The 16,364-nt window shown below is 48.4% G+C and overlaps 1 protein-coding gene across 2 annotated transcripts in view; it reads right to left on the bottom strand.

Annotated features, from left to right (window-relative positions):
- Positions 1-16,364, bottom strand: part of CSDE1 (cold shock domain containing E1) — a 208,419-nt gene that overhangs the window by 74,277 nt on the left and 117,778 nt on the right. For both annotated transcript variants that reach the window (XM_082246093.1, XM_082246094.1), the window contains one exon: positions 4,627-4,734. In XM_082246093.1, coding sequence (XP_082102219.1) covers positions 4,627-4,734 — 108 coding nt within the window. The remainder of the gene's footprint in view (positions 1-4,626; positions 4,735-16,364) is intronic.

Below are 16,364 nucleotides of genomic sequence, written 5' to 3'. Positions count from 1 at the left end.
GCCCGGAGGACTGGGCTCATCCTCCAAATGTAGTGTTTCCTTAACAGAAATAATCAATTCATCCATGGTCGCTCGCTCTTCAGGTGACCCTGGGGAGGAGGTATCAACCCCCTCCACCTCCGCCTCAGACCCCAGCGGGTCTAAGGATGGGCGAGACCCTGAAAAGGGCACGCTCGCAGCAGCAGCCATATCACCATCTGAATCAGAAGAGAAGGACAATCTGGGCCTCTTTTTAGCAGCACGTTCAGCCATCAGCATTTCCATATTGGACACCAAGGTCGCCACTACAGCGGCCAAATCAGGTCTCAGAGGGGCCACAGGAGAACTGGGGTCCCCCACCAGAGCTGGGGGGAATTTGCTGTACTGAGAATCCATTGCACAAGATGAAAAAACAACAGTGCAATAAATTTGGTACTGCCCCTTTAAGACCGCTGCGGAGTGCGCAGCCCACCTCTACAGCGACAAAGACCCCCAAACAGGAGAAGAAAAAACGGAGCCAGAAATTACAATACAGAAGGTAATTGAGAGAGACAATCCGCAGAGCCCCGCAAAGTGTTACCACCGATGTCCTGCTTCAGAGTAAAAGGAAGTGCTGTCAGAGTAGGCTGAACTTATAAGCTGCATGACTCAGGAAAAATGGCTGCCCCATAGGACTGAATGGAAGGCTCCGGCAAAATGGCCGCCGAACATGCGGACAGATGGCGCCAAAACAGCATGTAGTATTGCCCATAATGAAGCCAAACATGCCTGCCCATACCAAATACACATACAGTCTGCATCCCCAACAAGCACCGAAGTGACACAGGGAAGGGGACCCCCAAAAACATACAGCACCGCAGCGCATGCACAAGCGATCCCCGCAGGGACCGCATCAGGGAGTCACACAGGCACAGACATGGGGGACACACAGCAACACAGGACTGCTACCCCAGACAGAGGCCCCACACAGAAGTACTTACCTGTACCAGATGGCGTGGGGAGCCTCTCAGAACAGAAAGCCGCTATCCTCATCTGACAAGGAGCGCCGTTAGCCAGGGACATGACACTGCAGCATCGCAGATGTGTCCTGTGAGGTAGCCACCTCATGGCTGCATACCTGCTGCGAGCAGGGATGGGTCGTTCATAGTGCAGGGACGAACAACGGCTTAACGCTCTATGGCGGGCTGGGGGTCCATCTGACCCTCTGCCCTGGAGAACAAGGGCGGTCAGTCAGAATCCCAGCACCGCATGATCCATCTTCATCCGAAGAAGCGACTAAAAACTAGAAGCTGACAAAATAAACAGCTAGTAAAGTAAGAAAAAACTAACATTTTCAAAGAAAATCAAATAAAAGATTAGAGACTGTAGCCCCAGCACAGGGCAGCCTAACTACTCCTGACGCTAGGCAGAATGAAACTGAGTTGGAGTGGTCACTGCAGGGGGGTATTGACCAGAAGGAACAGCCCCCATGGGTGTGTATATGCAAATGCCTTTGTTCTTTTGACTAAGTCTTTATGCCTAGCTACTCCTGCGGAGCGGAAGTCAATACCCAACAGTGATGACTTAGAGGCAGCGGCGACTGTCGGAGGACGTAAGAGAAAATGACATTTTCAGAAAAAAAAAAAAAATCATAAAAGAAAAAAAAAAAAAAAAAAAAAAAAGAAGGCAGGCCGCGACTGTAGCCTCAGCACAGGGAAGGCCATCCACTCCAAAGCTAGGCAGAAGACAACTGAATTGAGATGGCTATTGCAGGGGGGTATTGGACTAGGACAGCCCCCATGGGTGTGACTATGTAGATAAATTATAAGTCTTATGCCTAGAAACTCCTGTGGAGAGGAAGCAATACCCCATTAGTGAAGACTGAATGGGCGGCGACTGTCAGAGGACGTAAGAAAAATATTTTTCACATTCCGCTATATGAAATTCCTATATGAAAATCCTGGAATGACCGCCCATCGAATCCCTCCATAGAGGCCTACACAAAAAAAAAAAAAAATAAAAAAAAAAAAAAAATAAATAATAAATCGCAATAAGCGTATTGATGGTTTGCGCAAAAGTTAGTGTCTACTAAGGGAAAGATTTGTTTTTTTTTTTTTTTTTTTTTTTTTTACAAGTAATGGCGTCGATCTGCGATTTTTTGCGGGACAGATTACGGCGGACAGATCGGTCCCCTAACTGACATTTGACACTTTTGGGGGTACCAGTGACATTACTACAATAATCGGTGCTAACAATATGCACTGTTACTGTAATAATGCCATCAGCAGGGAAGGGGTTAGCCCAGTTAGGGATCAAGGGATTAAATGTAAGCCTAGGGGAGTGGCTTGTGAAATGATCACAGAGACATGCGATCCTATATAGCAGGTTCACAGTCTCTGATCATTGCAGGGAGGACGGACGGACGGACGGCTGTGTTTATATCAGCCGACCGTCCTGTCAGCGGGGAGAGGTTAAGAGTGTCAGGTGACAATTGGAGCCGCCAGACGCGCCAGCTTCCCCCGCTGACGAGCGGGGGCAGGTGCGTGCTGGCGGCGGCGCGTGCACGCCCCCTAGCTGCCTGCACGCGACCGATGTAGTTACGTCGGTTTGCCCAGGAGCGGCTGCTTGCCTCAGTAAATCTGCGGCTGCCGGTCGTAAAGTGGTTAAAAGGGGGCCACCCACTGTCACGTAGATGCGCAGGCAGAGTATCCCATTGGTCCTGCTTCGCTAAAAGGGGTAGGTGCCCTCCACAAAAATAGCGGCATAGTTGCCATCAAAAATTAAACCCCACAGTGCCACCCCTTCCAAGGGAGGTGCCAAGCTGGCTGCATGGCCTAGTAGGGGGCAGTATAACCCAATGGTTAAAAATCAGGACCTGTGTCCGTCAATGTACGAAAGAAAACGCGCACACACAAATTCTACCCAAATTCTTTTGTAAAATGTGAAAGATGTTACGCCAAGTAAATAGACATCTAACATATTGCACTATAAAATTGCGCACGCTTGTGGAATGGTGATAAACTACAGTATTAAAAATCTCCATAGGTGACAAACACTTTTACAGGTTACCAGTTTAGAGATAGAGGTCTAGTACTAGAATTATTGCTCCCGCTCCGTTAGCAGTGATATCTCATGTTTGGTGCAAATACTGTTTACATATGCATGTGCAACTTACGTGTGTTTGCTTTTTTCCTTATTTTACTTTTTAGCTGTCTATTTTTTAAACACTTGATCCTATTACAAGGAATGTAAACATGCCTTGTAATAGAAATAAGGATAACACGTCCTCTTTAGCCCCGGTTCACACTTGTGCGTGTGCGGGGTGCGCATGTAATGTCGGAGAGCACTGCTCCTTCGTTACATGCGATCGGCTGTGCGGTGCGAGTTTAGCCATACAGTTTGTATGGCTAAATTCGCACCGCAGCCGCACCAAACACGCACAGGGACCCTTTTTTCTAGCCGCATCAGGATCGGATCGCACAGCGGTTCACACTTGTGCGATCCGATCCTGTGCGAACTGCACGATCGCACTGCGATATGCGATCAAACTGGGGGTGTCGTTAAGATTACATTGACACCCCCAGCGTATAGCATATGGCAGTGTGAACTGCCGGGGGTGCGTGTGCGATGCAGGAACAGGCTGCGGATTCGCAGCCTTCCCGCACTCGCATAAGTGTGAACCGGACCTTATAGAGAGATCTGGGGGAGATGGTTTACTTCCACCCAGGAACGGAAGTAACCTCATGTCTACGCTCCAGTCCTCCAAGGCCATAGAGGCAATAAAATATCTAGTCTTGGATCACCTCTGGGACTAGCTGGCTGCACCATCGCATCATTTCTCAGGTGAAATGGTGAAATAGTGGAAACAGTAAACCCGAGAAGACAGCCCTGTAGGAAGGGGCTTTGAAGGAAAAAAAAAAAAAAGGTAGAAACCTTTTCACATGTGAGCATATACAAAGTGGTAAATGACAACCCCACGCTCTCCCTCCTAGATTAAACAGTGTGTGTTTAGTATCACTTTAAATAAATCATGTTATTTGGACTAGTTTTATATTGGAATATATACACACACACAAAATCAATGGTTAATATTGAAATTTTGAGTTTTACAAGGCAATAGACTGGTAAGAGCAGATTACTATGCAATAGCACTACAAAAGGTTTCCACAATTTATTTTAGGTTTTGCTTAAAACATTTCACTGTTGCTATATTTTACAGGGTAATAAACTTGCTACTGATGGTTGCTACCTAGGAAACTTTTTGTATATTTGAGTTTAGTGCATTTTTGTTGAGTGCGCTGCATCAACACAATTATATATGAACGCTTTTACCATTTTCCATTTAAAAAAAAAAAAGGGGGGTGTACAGCATCTTACAACACTTAATTTGCACATCAATTTATGGAGGTGCAGTGCATTACACTCCAGGTAGCAGCCCTAGCAAAACATTTTGTTAGAGTCCAATCATCTTACTGTAGCAACATACAACCCACATTCTATGAATACCCATCCTGTACTATACGATTCAGATAGCTTATTTTTCAGATGCAATGGAGAAGAGGGAAATAAAAGTACTTAGTACCTAGTAAGATGTATCTACACTTTATAGCAAAAATATGTACTTTGCGTTCCCCCTCAGTTCAGTGGCAAAAATATACAAATACTAACCTTATCCCCAACCTGGGGGGGAGAAGAACCTTCCAAATCCTTGAGGTGATAGATGACAGTAAGTCGGATTCCACAGTCGTCATAAGAGATAATTCCTTCTTCACCCTCCTAATAGCAGTGAACACATAGTAAAAGAATGAAAAGCAAGGTTACAATGTGAATTTAAATGTTCAAGCCATATGTCATATCTTTACACACACACTATTTCACAAAAGTGAGCAAATCTCTAACATTTTTGTAAATATTTTATTAAATCTTTTCACGTGAAAACAGAAAAAAAAAATGACAACTTTGCTACAATGTAGTGAGTGTACAGTGCACGTTTGCTGTCCTCTCAAAATAACACAGCCATTAATGTCTAAACCGCTGGCGAGTACACCCTTAGGTTAAAGTTAGGGATAGACCGATATATCGGGGGCCAATGTGCACTTTCCGATAGATCGGTATCGGCCCCGGAACTGGCTGATCTTGCCGATATTTTCTTGACATTCTTGCCTGCACTCTAAACAGAGTAAGCAATGCACATTCATTAGGATGTGAGGGCTCAGGACAAGATGGGAATACCATGTCCCCGTGCAAGTGAACACCAGAAACCACCTTCGGAGGGAAGGACGGATCCGGACAAGTACCACTTGGCCCCATGATCAACATATAGGGAGGACAGGACAATGTTGCCAGTGCCGACACCTGCACACAGAGTGACAGCAACCAAGGAAGCCACCTTCTGTAAAAAGGTAGACAGGGGAAACCCTCAAATACTCGCAGAGGGTCTAAAAGAACCAACTGCACCAAATCAAGGTCCCCAGTTGGCGACAGAGGTCGCACCGGAAGCACCAAGTGTCGCACCCCCTGGAAGAAGTCACGCACCAGGGCACAGGCGGCCAACGGCCTTTGGAAGAAATGTGCCAAAACCTGACCCTTGACAGTACTAAGGGTCAACTTGTGATCAACTCCCCATTAAAGGAAGCCAAGATCCGGGCCACCGAGTAAGAGCGAAGGGGAGCCCACGCAATACACGAATGTCTCGCATATGAACAAAAATCACCCTAGAAGTCGCTTCCCACGCTTCAAGCAGGGTGGGAATCACTGAAGCAGCCAAACCCGTCCTTCAGCACCTGATATTCAACAACCAAGTCGGCAAAGTCAGCAACTGCAAATTCGGACGGGAGAAGGGCCCCGGAGACAATAACTCCTCCCTGAGAGGAATTCTCCAAGGAGCATCTGCGGCCAGCCTAACCAGGCCAGTGTACCAAGCTCTGCGAGGCCTGTCCAGAGCCACGAAAGACAGGAATCCCTTCCACCTCGATCCTGCAAAAACTTCTTGGCAGCCGATACTGACCTTGGCCCATCCGAGAGCACGCACACACTAGGGCTGCAACTAACGATTAATTTGTCTGTCGACTAATCTATCAATTATTTATTTTTTTTTTTGCTTAATTGTGTGTTTTTTTATTAGCTAATTAATCCTGTAATACAGAGACCTCTATTTTCTGATCAGCAAGGGATTTCACAAGCGGATCCCTTGTTGAAACGCAGATCAGAGGTTGCCCGTGTGAAAGGGGCCTTAGAGGCTTTGGGGGACCCTGCACACAGTTGCAGGGGAGCTTCTAGAGCAAGAAATAAGCTATTCTAGCTTGTTGCTTTGCTTTCAGGCCTCCTTCACATGGTCATAAAGTGGTGTTAATGCCTTAAGGTGAAAAACCTGTGCTGCAGGTTCCCCCGTTTTCTTACGAGTCCGATCCAGCAATGTGCATGAGCGCAGGGGCTCTAGCTGCTCCCTCTACTCATTGGACAGATTGATAGCAGCAGGAGCCATTGATCCAGTGTTAATCCAGTGATGTGGGGGGCGGACCAAAGTACCGCTGTCTGTCATTGGATGCAGCAGGGGATCTCAGGAACAAGCCTGCACGGGTACCCCCATGGAAGGCTTTCTGTGGGGGCACCTGAGGAGGGCCCCGGAGTGTCAGCAGTGCATCCCAGAAGAGGATCGGGGCTGCTCTGCAATCATTTTGCACAGAGCAGGTAAGTATAATCACGTTTTGTTTTTTTTTTTTTATATAAAGAGGGTTTACAACTCTGTTAAGCTTATTTCAGTCTTTCAGGTGGCAGACAACAGATGCAGCTTGTATCAGTGCTGCAGCCATCTGGGGGCAGTACGGTTTTTTTTTTTTTATCTGAAAAAAAAAAAAAATATACAATTTTTTTTTTTTTAATTTACCCACTCTTGTATCCAATTCAAGACAGGTACTTGCTCTACATAGTTACATAGTAGGTGAGGTTGAATAAAGACAATAGTCCATCCAGTTCAACCTGTGTAGGTGTGTGGCTGTAATCATCTCACATACCCCTGAATGTTCTGATCCTTGAGATGTAAGTCTAAGAGTCTTTTGAAAGCCACCATACTACCCGCAGAAACCACCCTCTTGTGGTAGAGAATTCCACAATCTTGTAGCCCTAACAGTAAAGAACCCCCCACGTTGCCTGAGGTTAAAACGCTTCTCCTCTAATCGCATTGTATGCCCTCGAGTCCTCATGCAATCCCTTTGAATGAACAGCTTTTTTTCTAAGCTGGGATCCCCATTAAGATATTTATAAATTGCTATCATGTCCCCCCTCAGACGTCTCTTCTCCAGGGAGAATAAATCGAGCGATTGTAGACGCTCTTCATAGTCAAGGTCCTCCAATCCCCTAATTAGTTTAGTTGCCCTTTTCTGGACTCTCTCCAGCTCCAACACATCCCTCCTGAGGACTGGCGACCAGAACTGGACAGAATACTCCAGATGCGGTCGGACCAGAGTTTTATAAAGTGGAAGGATTATAGTCTTATCTCTGGAATACATCCCTTTCTTTATGCATGCTAATATTCTGCTGGCTTTGGCAGCTGCCGCTTGACATTGCATGCTGTTGCCTAATCTATCATCAACCAAGACTCCCAGATCCTTCTCCATTTTTGATTCCCCCAGGGGTTCCCCTCCTAAAGTGTATTGTGCTTATGTTTTTAGTCCCCAAGTGCAAAACCTTACACTTCTCCACGTTAAACCTCATTTGCCATGTCGTTGCCCACTCTAATTTTGTCCAGGTCATTCTGTAGGATATCTGCTTCATGCTGTGCAGTTATTGCCCTGGCCAATTTTGTGTCATCTGCAAAAACTGATAACGCACTACTGATCCCGTCCTCAATGCTGTTTATGAATAAATTGATCCCAGGACTGAGCCCTGGGGCACCCCGCTTACAACCTCAGACCAGTCTGAGTATGCGCTGTTTATTACCACCCTTTGGACACGCCCTTTAAGCCAATTCCGTATCCAAGAGCAAACTCTGCGGTCGATGCCTGCAGACCTTATTTTATAAATTAAGCGCTTGTGGGGAACTGTATCAAACGCCTTAGCGAAATCCAAGTACACCACATCCACTGGTCTCCCCCTATCTGGCTCACAGCTTACCTCCTCGTAGAATGCTAAGAGATTGGTTTGACAAGAACGCCCATTTGTAAACCCGTGCTGATTACTGCTGATTAGGATGTTGTCTTTAGCAAACTCTACAATATAGTCCCTTATCATCCCCTCCAGAAGTTTACATACTATTGATGTCAAACTGACAGGCCTATAATTTCCCGTGATATGCCTCTGGCCCTTTTTGAATATCGGAATCACATTAGCTTTCTTCCAATCCCCTGGTAGTTAGTAGATTGTACAACCTCCTACAGTCAGGTTGTATGGTATGTAGTCAGCTTTTTGGAGGATGCATGGCCCAGGTGATTGTTGTATCTGCTCCAATGTCAACATGCTGCCTTGAAAATTGTAGTGGAACAATGACTGGCGTTGCCATGGGAAATGGTCAGCTTCCAGATCTCTGCAGTGATGAGTGGATGGGGTCATGTGCTGCTTTTGTTAGGTGGGTGTGTCCGGGCGGTGGGTGTGTCGCCTAGCGTTCTGTTGCCATCTCCACTAGTGGGCGGGGCTGGAAGGATATCTGCGGTCCAGTTCTGTGAATGGCCGCTTCATGTTGATGTCTGGCAGCTCTCATTGGCCTGTGGCTGCGGAAGGGGCGGGCTGCGGGTTTTGGCCGTGACATTGGCTGCGCCGCTGTGGTTTGAGAGCTGCGATCTCCCGGAGGATGCGGCCGAGTCTATTGTGACAGCTGGGGCTTCCAGGGCCTCCCCGCCCGCCTACCTACAGGTATCGCTCTGATCTGGCGAGCTGTGCGGTCCTCTAAAGCTGCGCTGCGGCCGGCCAGGGGGCGTGTGACGTCACGTGTTGACGCGTCAACGCCTTTCACGCACGTCAACGATTTTTTGTAGTCGACTACGTCGACTAGTCGTTGCAGCCCTAGCACACACGACCATGCCATCGGCAGCCATGCGCAGATGACCATGCTAAACTCCACGGCATCGTTCAAGTTGAACCTAGCGAATTTTCTTGCCCATGACAGAACCCATGGTGCCACCACTGCACCCGCCAGAGGGTCCCGGGAGCGGGCCACAAACCGCAGCACTATCCAGTAGATGCAACAGGTCCATGTCTGGAGTGCTTCAAAGTAGGCACAACTGCAGAAACCCCTCCGGCTGAAGGGACAATTCAACTGCATCCAAGGCAATCGGCCCGCCAAGATTTCCACACCTGAAAAAGGGAACAGCAGAAGAGCTGGAACAAGGCGCACTGCCCAACGAAGAATTGGCACATCCAATGCCGCAAGGACACCCCTGGTGCCTCCTTGGAGAATGACATAAGCCACGGTTATGGCACAAGTCGATTGAACGTGCACTGGGCAGGTGCCCGATCCAGTGAACCAGGCAAACCTGGATCACTCTCAACCCCAGGACATTGATCGGTAACCTGGATCCTCCAGGGACCATACTCCCGAAGCAGAGAACCTGCCGAGGACTCCTTCCCACCCAGACAGGCTTGCATCCGCAGTGATAAGTGTTCAGGAAAAAGGGGAGGAAGGATTCCAGCTCAAGACTTCCTGGCCAGCCAGCTCAGCCAGATCCAAAAGACCAGAGTTTGGATTCTAGTCCTATTCAAGAAGGAACGCCTTCTGGGGGATCCCCGAGAGGGATTGAGCGAAAGGGACAGTCTCTAAACACGGCACCATCAGTCCCAGAACTCACATTACAGGACCAAAAGGGACAACCGTGTGCGGAACATGAACCGCAGTCTGAAGTTCCCAAGAGTTTTTTCCCCGGAGGGAGAAAACACCCTGACTGAGGGCAAGTCCAAAGTCGGGCCCAGATAATCCAGTCTCATGGAAGGGAACATGGATGACTTCTGAAGGTTCAGAACCCACCTGAACTCTTCCAGAGTTCTCGTGGTGACTTCCAAATTTGTAATTTGTTTGTCAGCACCGTAGGAGAGGAGGAGAAGCAGATCAGCCAGTAACCCTGGACTGATACGCCCTACTGCCGCAACAGCGCCAGGACCAGAGCCACACCTTTGTGAAGACCCTACTAGCATAAGCAAGACCCAAGGACAACGCCACAAACCGATAGTTTTGCCGTTGGGAAGGATCTCTGAGAACCCGTAGGTGTCCCGAACATAACATGATGTTAAGGTAGGCAGCTTGATGTCTATGGAGGCCAGTAATCCTCTTGATGCAGGGAAGCCACCACCATGCGAACCGATACCAACTTGAATTTTTGATTTGCACGGAACCATTAAAGGACCAGTTGGTCCAGCTTGTTGAATCAGAGCCTTAACTGCCCCACAGAGCGCCACTAAGTGATCCGGGAAAGCTGTACATTCGGAGGAAAAAAAAAAAAAAAAAAAAACCTTGCCGGAAATAAACGGATCGGGACTCGATCTTGCAACTGAACCGCATGACCTCCTGAACCAGGCTGCCTGGGATCCGAGCCAGCCGCAGGTCCTTGACCGGCAAGGACCTCCCCCTAGATGGGTGAGGAAGCACCTTAAGGCCGAGTAGGCCTAGTCCGCAGGTCTAGAAAAAAAAAAAACGATCTAATTTTCTCCAGACCAGGGTCGTTTGGAACCACACACGGAAGTCTGAAAGGACTTGGCCACATCAACCGTCCGAGGGAAGAAACTATTTGCGAGCCGAAAGGGAAGAACCCCAACTGCGACGAAGGACCTTACCCTTGTTAGCCTGTGGAAGAAAACAGGCACTCTTCCCCCAGTGAGACCCTTATATAATGTCATCCATGGCATCGCCAAACAGGCGATCCCCCTGAACAGGGAGATCAATTTAGACAGTCGTAGAAGTTTGATCCGCAGACCAACACTACGGTCAAGTAGACGCTGGACAACCATCGCCGAAAATAAGGTGACCCATAAAAGGGAGCCTTGACCAGCACGGCATCGCAAACAAATTGCAGCCCCTGCGCCAGCTGGTCCAACATCTCCCCCAGGGCAAGAGGGACATGTCCCACACCAAGTCACGGCGGTGGAACTCCACCCATCAGGCAGAGTCTGCGTGGCAAGGACAAACACTGCTCCCAGTGCAGACTACGCCAGGGAGTAAATATCGCAGGTCACAGCCTGCGCCATCCTATCCCCCCAAGTACATAAAGGATGGGGATTCCACCACTGGAACAATGGTAGTCCCATTCAGCTAGAGACCGTACGTCCAAAGGCGGAACAGTCCTCTGTACCAGAGATTGCCCAAAAGGGGCAACGTCTAATGGCCGCTTTGACACCCCAGGGAAATGCCTCAGACGGTCCCCCTCCTACATTAAAAGCCAGCAAAAAGAGCAGCTCCAGATGTCATGCGAGTGCCAGATGCCACCTGCGCCCCAGGTGCAGCCGCTGCTGCGACCCCCAAATTGCAGGGTGTCACGCACCAAAAACAGCCAGTGCATCCACCAGCACCTGTCGCAGCAGGGGAGTTAAAGCGGTAGTATCCCGCTTTTTGACACTTACCTACAGGTAAGCCTATAATAAGGCTTACCTGTAGGTACAAATAATATCTCCTAAACCGGCACGGTTTAGGAGATATTTACAGTGCATGCAGCCGCTCGTGCGAGCGGCGCATGCGCTCTGAAGGTCCGGGGGGACCTTCAATTAAGTTGCCGGGAGCTTGCCGGAAAAATCACTCCCGCGCGCATGCGCCAATCGCGCCGGAGCCGCCAAACCCGGAAGAGACGACGAGGGATCATGGCAGCGCCCGCAGCGATGTCCGGGGGTCCGTGTCGGGGCTTCAATTTAAGGTAAGTTATACATAATGGGCTAGTATGCGATGCATACTAGCTCATTATGCCTTTGTCTTGCAGGTTTTTTTTTTTTATTTTTTTTTTATTGGGTTTACAACCGTTTAAGACATGTCATCCTCCTTATCCGAGTAGGAAGAGTGAGAGGTAACCGACCCGGCAGGGAGGCCCCACGTCTGCTGCGGCTGAGCCAGACTCCGAGACATCAGATAAGGCAGGGGTAGGTAGAGAAACGGCTCAGCGCACCTTCCACCTTCACCCGGGCCCAAATGCTTCCCTCATCGACGGACAGTGAAGATCAGGAAGGCCCTGCGGCCTCCGTGAGGGGGTGAGGTGGAAACTAATGGCTGCAGGGTCCATACTGAACCTGAGGAACCCGCCAGCAACTTAAAAAAAATAAAATTCCATTTTTTTTTTTAAAGCCGCCCCAAAGCGCCCCCCCCCAGGGAGGTCAGGCACACACTAACAGACCCCCACAGAGGAAGAGACAACCCTCATGACAACTGTCCTCCAGGCACTCCCACCAGCCTCCACAGCAAAAAAAAAAAAATAGACTGCAAAATGGCCGAAAACGGGTGTACCAAGATGGCCACCATTATAGAAGCAGACCTGCTACAACAAAATGTCAGAATTGTGGGAATCGAGACCCACAGATGCCCATCCACACCAGAAAAACCCCACCAAGGACACCCCCCCCCCCCGCAGGATCGGACGGCGCACTCCTCTGGCCCACCATACGGCCTGCACACTAGGCCCAAAAAGCCCCACGCGGGAGGGGGGAGAGGGGCGGCGGAGAGGAGGGGGGGGGGGCACAAAAGGACAGAGGGATCCCTGGAGTGTGAGGGCCAGACGATCCCAGAGAGAGGGCCCACGTCCACCCCAAAATCCGCCACCAGGGAAAGGGGGGGGGGAATGTTCACTCATACCGGAAACACAGGCGGGTGCCAACTCATGACCGGACCCTACGCCACCTGAGTAGGGGGGCTTTTGGCCAAATTGGAACACTGCAACATCAGCCTAGATCCTGTCGTGTGCGTCCTGGCGAGACGCTTAACTCGCGGACCAGTCCCCATCCAGCGGGACTATGTCACGGCCAACCCAGCGCGGAGCCAAGGCCTGCACGCGTTCGATTGCCAGACCAGGGTGACCACTGGATATGGGGGTCCAGTCTGTCGCCCAGCATAATTGCTAGAAGATCTCACAGCAAAAACGATCCAGAGAAAAAAAAATGGTCGACTAAAGAGGTTGAGTACACATGTTCAGCGTCCTATCCAGAGGTGGTCTTTGGGAAATGCTGGTGCTGCCAGCATTGCTGCAGACGTTGAAGGGGAGGGTCAGCCTGTCAGTGCTCAGACCATATGCCGCACACTGCATCAAATTGTTCTTCTGCATGGCTGTCGTCCCAGAAGGAAGCCTCTTCTAAAGATGATGCACAAGAAAGCCCACAGTTTGCTGAAGACAAGCAGACTGAGGACATGGATTACTGGAGCCATGTCCTGTGGTCTAATGAGACCAAGATAAACTTAATTGGTTCAGACGGTGTCAAGTGTGTGGCGGCAAACAGGTGAGGAGTACAAAGACAAGTGTGTCTTGCCTACAGTCAAGCATTGTGGGAGTGTCATGGTCTGGGGCTGCATTAGTGCTACTAGCACTGGGGAGCTACAGTTCATTGAGGGAACCATGAATGCCAACATGTACTGCGACATACTGAAGCAGATCATGGTCCACTCCCTTCAGAGACTGGGCCACAGGGCAGTACGCCAACACGATAACTACCCCAAACACAGCTCCAAGACGACCACTGCTTTGCTAAAGAAGCTGAGGGTAAAGGTGATGGGCTGGCCAAGTAGGTCTCCAGAAATAAACCCTATTAAGCATCTGTGGGGTATCCTCAAAACGGAAGGTGGAGGAGTGCAAGGTCTAACATCCACCAGCTTCGTGATATCGAGGAGTGGAAGAGGACTCCAGTGGCAACCTGTGAAGCGCTGGTTAACTCATGCCCAAGAGGGTTTAAGCAGTGGAGGAAAATAATGGTGGCAACGCAAAATAGACACTTTGGGCCAAATTTTGGACATTTTCTCTTAAGGGTGTACTCACTTTGGTTGCCAGCGGTTTAGACATTATGGGCTGTGTGTTGAGATTTTGAGGGGAGAGCAAATTTACACCGTTATACAAGCTGTACACTCACTACTTTACATTGTAGCAAAGTAATTTCTTCAGTGTTTTCACATGAAAAGATAATTGACAAAAATGTGAGGGGTGTACTCACTTTTGAGAGCATACATACATACATACATACACACAGGTGTTTACATAAATCCATTGTACTTCATTCGCTAGCACTTGCTGTTAGTACATAATCAAGTCAAATGGTTGGGTGAAGTGTAAGTACAGCAGTGGTTCTCAATTCCGGTCCTCAGGGCACATTAACAGGCCAGATTTAAAGTATTACCTTGGGAAGATGCAGACTAGAATACTGCAATCACTGAGCAGCAAATGATATCACCTGTGATGTATTTCAGTTTTCTTGCAAACCTGGCCTGTTAGTGTGCCCTGAGCACCGGAGTTGAGAAACACTGGGGTACAGAGGGACGATCAAATACTGACGCGCATTTGAATATCTGATAACCAACAGGGCTAGGTTCACACTATTGCGGGTATCGCACATGTTGCAGTACCAGCACCCAAACCACGCTGATCTTACACGGGGCTGCCAATCATTCTTAATGCACATCTAAAAAAGGCAGGATGTTTGCAGGAACTGCAGGGAAATCACATGGTGCAAAAGCACCATGCGGATTTCCTGCCCCATGTATTTTCAAAAGACTGCAGGAACCTTTTCCTGCATGAAACCCAGGCACAGCAGCCAGTTCCAATAATTGGGATGCCATGTCCGCGCAAACGAGGCCCCTAAAGGCACAATAGTGTAACCCTAAGTAATAAGTTAAACAAAATCAGACAAGAAAACACAAAAATAAAAAGGAGGTAGCCATCATTTTCATACAAATGGAAAGTTCATTCAGTCTCACCACGTTTTATTCAGATCACATTGGATTAACCTTCTGCTGGGATATTACAAGACCTAATTAGGTTTAAGCACACTAATCACATTTTTTACTGGACGAATAGGATTACATAGTTAGTGAGGTTGAAAAAAGACATCAGTCCATCCAGTTCAACCTATGATGTGTGTGTGTGTTTGCTTTTAACCGTACATTGTATACCCCTGTATGTTGTGGTCTCCAAGGTGCCCATCTAATAGTTTTTTGAAACCATCAATGCTCCCTGCTGATACAACTGCTTGTGGAAGAGAATTCCACATCCTTACCATTTTAAGGTTAAACCGCCTTTCCTCAAGTTTTAGTGAGTGGCCACGTGTCTTATTGTATCTCCTTTCTCTGAATAGTTTGTTCCTTATGCTAGGGTAGCCAGTACAGAATTTGTACATTGATATCATATCCCCTCAAGCGTCTCTTCTCCAGAGAGAATAAGTTCAGTGCTTGTAGTCTTTCCTCATAGCTGATGTCCTCCATTCCCCTAATTATTTTTGTTGCCCTTCTCTGGACTCTTTCCAATTCCAGCACATCCTTCCTGAGGACCGGTGCCCAGAACTGGACAGCATACTCCAGATGTGGCCGGACCAGAGTCTTGTAGAGTGGGAGAATAATCTCTTATTTCTGGAGTGAATCCCCTTTTTTATACATCCCAGTATTCTGTTGGCTTTGCTTGCAGCGGCTTGGCATTGCATGCCACTGCCAAGCCTGTTGTCTACCAGTACCCCCAAGTCTTTTTCCATCCTAGACTCACCCAGAGGTCCCCCCCCCCCCTAGCGAGTAGCTTGCTTTCTGGTTTCTGGCCCCTAAGTGCATTACTTTACATTTTTCAACATTAAACCTCATCTGCCATGTAGTTGCCCACCCCGTTATTTTGTTCAGGTCCGCTTGTAAGGTTTCCACATCCTGCATAGAATACATTGGCAAGCTTAGTTTAGTATCATCTGCAAATACTGAGATTGTACTAGATATCCCCTCCTCTAGATCACTTATGAATAAATTAAACAGGATTGGTCCCAGGATAGAACCCTGGGGGACCCCACTTTCCACACCCGCCCAATCCGAGTACTCCCCATTAATCATCACCCTCTGGACTCTCCCCTGGAGCCAGTTCTCTATCCAGGTACTCACCTTATGGTCCATACCTACCTTCCTTAGTTTGTACAGTAAGGGTTTGTGGGGAACGGTGTCAAAGGCCTTTGCAAAGTCCAGATACACCACATCCACAGGCTTTCCTTCATCTAGGTGGCAGCTCACTTCATCGTAGAAGGTTAATAGATTGGTTTGGCAAGAACGATTTTTCATGAATCCATGCTGATTACTACTAATAATACAGTTTTCATTACTAAAGTCTTGTATGTGGTCCCTTAACATCCCCTCCAAAATCTTGCAGACTACAGATGTTAGGCTGACCAGCCTATAGTTACCCGGGATACATCTCGGCCCCTTTTTAAATATTGGTACCACGTTGGCTTTTTTCCAATCAGCTGGCACCATACCCGTCTGTAAACTATCCTTAAAGATC

Source organism: Pelophylax lessonae (assembly GCF_965119305.1).
Source record: "Pelophylax lessonae genome assembly, chromosome: 2".
Classification (NCBI taxonomy): Eukaryota; Metazoa; Chordata; class Amphibia; order Anura; family Ranidae; genus Pelophylax; species Pelophylax lessonae.
Note: the sequence above shows the minus strand (reverse complement) of the source record. Positions and strands in the feature narration are given on the sequence as shown.